We start from the raw sequence: 5373 nt of genomic DNA on the forward strand, positions 1-5373 counted from the left end.
CTGAAAGACATTAAAAAGAAACAAAAACAGTTAGAGAAATACAACTTATAATGTGACTAAAAAGCACAATACGTTTATTTTATCAGAAAGTAATCTGAGAAGTAACTTGATTACACTGTACAAATACTTTGACAGTAAGAAAATGCCAACGCCATGGGGCTCCTTAAGCCAGCTGGGAAGTCACAAGAACCCCTGTCTAGAAGGTGGAGCCAGGCACAATGAAATAGTAAATTAAGCACCATGGTTTTTTAAGTGTTAAGTGGCAATCATTTTGAGTAAGTGCTACAAAAATTGAAGAAATCTTTGATTCTTTGAGATCTTCAAGATAAATTCTGGACACCCTTTAAAAAGTCACTTTTTAGCCAAACACTAGAAATTGGGCTCTGCACGCAGGTAGGAAACACAAAGGCCTTGAGTAAAACAGTCTTGCTATGCGGGAGACCAGGATCCTTTCTGACTTTATACCATAGGAACATAATTAACCAGAATCTTGGATCCCAGCTGTGACACATAAGTGAGTATTTGAGGAGTCTGGGCTGACTTTAAACACTGTGTATGTACCGCTAGAAAACTGGAGAAGAATGGCCAGAAAGGAAAAAATCCTGTCCGCATGTCTGCAGTGAGATTTTTTTTTAATGTAACAGCTCATAACACTATTCAGGCTTTACGGCATGTGTACAGAATGGATTGAGTTGTGCTTAGAAAAGATGATACACTAATAGTACAGATAAAAGACTTACGTATCATTAATAAATTGTAACACATTCATTAAGATAAATAGCAAGTGATATTTTTGTCTATAAATAAACTAGTTTTTTTTTCTTCTGTATCATGAGAAATTCTATCATCAATCTTGTATTTTTGCCTTGGCTCATTCTTCTCATGGATAACAATATCTTCATAGATAATCTTCTCTATCTTCACAGACATCTTTTATTTTCCATGTGGCCTTAGAAGGCCTAGTTCTGTCTTCATCTTGAGGTCACTGAAATAATGACTGGTTGTTCTTGGACTGGACTGACCATCAAGAATCTAAGAAATATATTACATAAGATACTATGAAAACAAGACTAAATTCCCATACACTAAAGGAATCAAACTGAAAATGGACAAGCCTGCAAACAACATGAAGCAAACTTGACACAAAACAGATATTCCACTGTGTACAAACAATAGCTCTTGGCTGATAAACGGAAAGAAGTTTTAAGGTTGCTTGTATTGTCATGAGAGAATGTCTTGCAGAATCACAGCTCTCCATCAAACGATTGTGGATTTTCTGATGGCATGTGAACAGACTGTAATAAAGATTTGTGAGATGTTATTTACTAATAGCCAATAGAGTGATTTTGTTCTAGATCTCTATTTTCTAGTCTTGATGAAAACAGTGTAATCTTCCACGTCCCTAAGAAAGCTTCTCCTTGTGTTGGCAAGGAAATGATAAAAGAGTGTAATTAAGCAATGATGACCCTAAAGTGAAATGCGGACTCTTTACAATATACAATGTCCTTCCCACCAGCCACATGTGTTTGTCAGATGTTTATAGAATCTTCATTAACTAAGAGCTTTGCTAGATAACAGAAGCTGAAGCATGGCATCAATGACTCTGATAAGGGCAAGTGTACAACCAATCTGCTTGACAACTGACAAGAGGCTGGGGTTTGAAGCAGACTGCAAAAAGAACACAAGAAAGTGATTTGCAAAGGGCATTCCAGTTGTTTGCCTTCCACCTCCTTTCCTGGAAAGAAACAAGACTTTTAAGCAGTTAAAATACCCTCTTGTCTGTCCACCAGAAAGTAAATATAGAAGAAATGCATTATTTTGGAGTATTAGCTGTACTGTCTGTTTTCAACATCATTGCCTGTTTGACAAGAGGCAAGCCTTTGGAAGACTGGGACAACTTATCAGCTATGGGAAAGTCTGATGCACACTTTCATGATCCTGGGGAAATAGAAGATGAGACTCATTTCGACTTTAAATCTTTCCTGGAGAATATGAAGACGGATTTACTAAGGAGTTTGAATTTGTCAAGAGTCCCCTCACAAGTGAAGACCAAAGAAGAACCACCACAGTTCATGATTGATTTATACAACAGATACGCTGCAGACAAGTCCTCCATCCCTGCATCCAATATTGTAAGGAGCTTCAGTACTGAAGGTAGGAGAAGTGCTAAATAGGTGGACTAGAATTTTTAAAGAAGTACATGGACAGTAGGTACTCAGATTCTTTTGAAATTCAGAGGGAACTGAGCGCCTAACTTCCACAGATTCTTTAGAAAAGAAACAGATTAAAATTTTGGATTGTAGTCTTGTCTTTTCTTTCAAACTTTAAAAAAATGCAATTACCTTTAGTTTTCTTCTTCAACATTTTTACTGTAGAATACTATCTTCTCAAACTCATCAGCTGAGATGATGCACTGAATAACAGGGTTTACATGAATCATGTTTCTCAAAGCTAGAGATTTGGGACTGAGTTTTAATGCTAGAATGCAAACTTTTGATCATCTATAATTGAGACATCCATACTAGAGAGCTTTTCTTTCAGGTGGGCTCTTCTCATACTTAAAAACCTCAGCAGCCAACAGAGAAATGCATCTCTGGATCCAAGCAAGCAATTGCAGTGGTCCCCCAAAATTTGGGTTAGATGGAAAGATTTATATGGAAAGGGGTTGTCAAGCTTGAATCAGCTAAAAAAGTACAGGATCCCTGTCTGCATCACATTAAATAGAATTTTAAAAGCTCTATCAAAACAAAAAGTAAAAAAGTTCAAAGTAAATGCAATCCTTGTGATAAAAATGAGGCAGGGAGAATCGAAGCTTCGGGTTATATGAAAAACAGACATACACAGGTAACAGCACTACGGAGAGTCCTGAAATGGAAAGAAACCTTAACAGTATGAGCTAGATAATAGTTTCTATATCTGACTCTCCTCTCCGACTGCTTTAGTAAGTAAACACTGTGAAGAAGTGTCAACATTAGCCAATTAAAATTGCCCTAAAACCCAATCATGACTGAGTAATTATCTTACATTGACCATCAAACAGACATCAGTCAGTGACGACTTTTACACATTACCGACCTGATCTTCCAGCCAAATATCTGCCCCTCTCAAGGCAGAGTTGCTGGCACTGCACATACCTTTGCAGGAAAAAAAATCCAAACAAAACCCACACAAGTTCAGTGAGTCCAACCTGGAACGGACTGGGACCTGGGCATGAAAGGCTGTTTATCACCAGGTCCCGGTTTAGACAGACCTTGAAGCTTCAATTCGGGATTTTCAAAAAGGTTTCTTTTTCCCCAAACTCCCAGTATTCCAAGCTGCTTTTAAAATTATCTGAAGAGAACAAAAGCCTCAGCACAACTAGTTCTTAGTGACAATTAAATATGTAGTATACTTCTCTGTATTCGGAGGTCAGTTCATTCCATTACATGATAGGAATGAGTAGGAAATTCATAGGTTTTTTAAAGAATTCTTTGTGTAAAGATCTCTTTACAAATTGCTAAATCTGAACACTCCCCAGATGCCTTATTTATGTACTTTATACCGACCAGCATCATCCACAGCTTGTTCTAGGCACTCTTTACGGTCCCCTCCACATACATACCTGACCATGGTAAAAATACTACCAACACCAGGGACCTCCATTTCCACTTTTCACTCCCTGTCCGTGAAACTTGGCCAGAAGACAGTATTTTTTTATTATTTTTTTTTTTTAATGCTGGGTAACCATGCTCTTATTTTAGCCTCAAAATACATCCTGAGTCTTTTAAAAGCAATCTACTTGGAAAGTCAGAAGCACTGTAACCACGTGTTTTAATTTCCTATTGCAGATGTTGTTTCTTTAGCTTCACCAGAAGAAAATGCATTTCAGAAACACATCTTGCTCTTCAACATCTCTATTCCACGATACGAGGAAATCACCAGAGCTGAACTGAGAATTTATATCTCCTGTCACAGGGAAGTCGGGTCTCTCTCTAGGCTGGAAGGCACCATGGTCATTTATGATGTTCTAGATGGTGACCACTGGGAAAACCCAGAAAGTACCAAATCTTTCCTTGTCTCCCACAATATCCAGGAGTGTGGTTGGGAGATGTTTGAAGTGTCCAGTGCTGTGAAAAGATGGGTCAAGGCAGACAAACTGAAGACTAAAAACAAGCTAGAGGTTGTTATAGAGAGTAAGGCTCTGAGTGGTTTCACTTGTGGAAAGCTGGATATCAGTGTTACCCCTGACACTAAAAATCTGCCCCTGTTAATAGTGTTCTCCAATGACCGCAGCAATGGGACAAAAGAGACCAAAGTGGAGCTCCGGGAGATGATTGTTCATGAACAAGAAAGTGTGCTGAAGAAATTAGGAAAGAACAACACTTCATCTGAAGAGGAAGAACAGGGAGGGGAAAAGGCCATCACTGGGCCCCATCAGCATTCCTCCAGAAGCAAGAGAAGCATCGGAGCCAACCACTGCCGGAGAACTTCCCTCCATGTGAACTTTGAAGAGATTGGCTGGGATTCCTGGATCATTGCACCAAAAGATTATGAGGCTTTTGAGTGTAAAGGAGGTTGCTTCTTCCCTCTGACAGATAATGTTACCCCAACAAAACATGCTATTGTCCAAACTCTGGTGCATCTCCAAAACCCAAAGAAAGCTTCCAAGGCCTGTTGTGTTCCAACCAAATTGGATTCAATCTCCATTCTTTATAAGGATGATGCTGGTGTGCCCACTTTGATATATAACTATGAAGGGATGAAAGTGGCAGAATGTGGCTGCAGGTAGTACACAAGGCAGAATCCCTAAGAATAAGAGTTCCCCCTTTTTCTGCTCTGTGTAAATCTGTACATTAGTGATGCAAATGAAAATCCTTGAAAATAAGTTTTAGAGCAGGGTATGGGGCTGGTTGTTGATGTTGCTGCTTGTTTTAAAGGAAAACTGTCATTTAAAGAATGGCAATCAATGTAAATAGCCTGCATTATATATCATGTCAAAGTGAATACTGGATTAAAATATTGTGAGTTTGAACAAACTACACATTATTGGGCAACAGGGATACTGTTTGAATACCTGATTTCAGCTTTTCTGTTTAATCACTTCTGTTTAGGTCACAAACTAAAGGATCTTCAATGAGTATCTAGGATGCCCTGTAAATATTTAATAGGTACTGAAATCTAATTCTCTCAGCCAACTCTGACATTTTCAGCTTCTGTAAAACTCCATAAATGGATTTTAGTCTGCATGGTAAAGTCAGGAGTCTAAGTCCTGCAAGTGTTTTCTCATATCAGTAATCTCAGAGGCTTTTACAGGCAATTGTTTGCTCCTGTAAGTGAAGATTTGCAGTATTCAAAACAGAAGAGACTGTCAGTCTTATTTCATTCCCAAGTTTC

General features: G+C 38.5%; 1 protein-coding gene across 1 annotated transcript; it reads left to right on the forward strand.

Moving 5' to 3' along the window:
* Nucleotides 1-1582: 1582 nt before the first annotated feature.
* Nucleotides 1583-5009, forward strand: GDF2 (growth differentiation factor 2). The gene is made up of 2 exons (XM_009888719.1): nt 1583-2154; nt 3828-5009. Exons 1-2 carry the CDS (start codon nt 1809-1811, stop codon nt 4766-4768), a joined length of 1287 nt encoding a protein of 428 aa, XP_009887021.1. The 5' UTR covers nt 1583-1808; the 3' UTR covers nt 4769-5009.
* Nucleotides 5010-5373: the final 364 nt, after the last annotated feature.

Source organism: Charadrius vociferus, unplaced genomic scaffold (assembly GCF_000708025.1).
Source record: "Charadrius vociferus isolate BGI_N301 unplaced genomic scaffold, ASM70802v2 scaffold436, whole genome shotgun sequence".
Lineage (NCBI taxonomy): Eukaryota > Metazoa > Chordata > Aves > Charadriiformes > Charadriidae > Charadrius > Charadrius vociferus.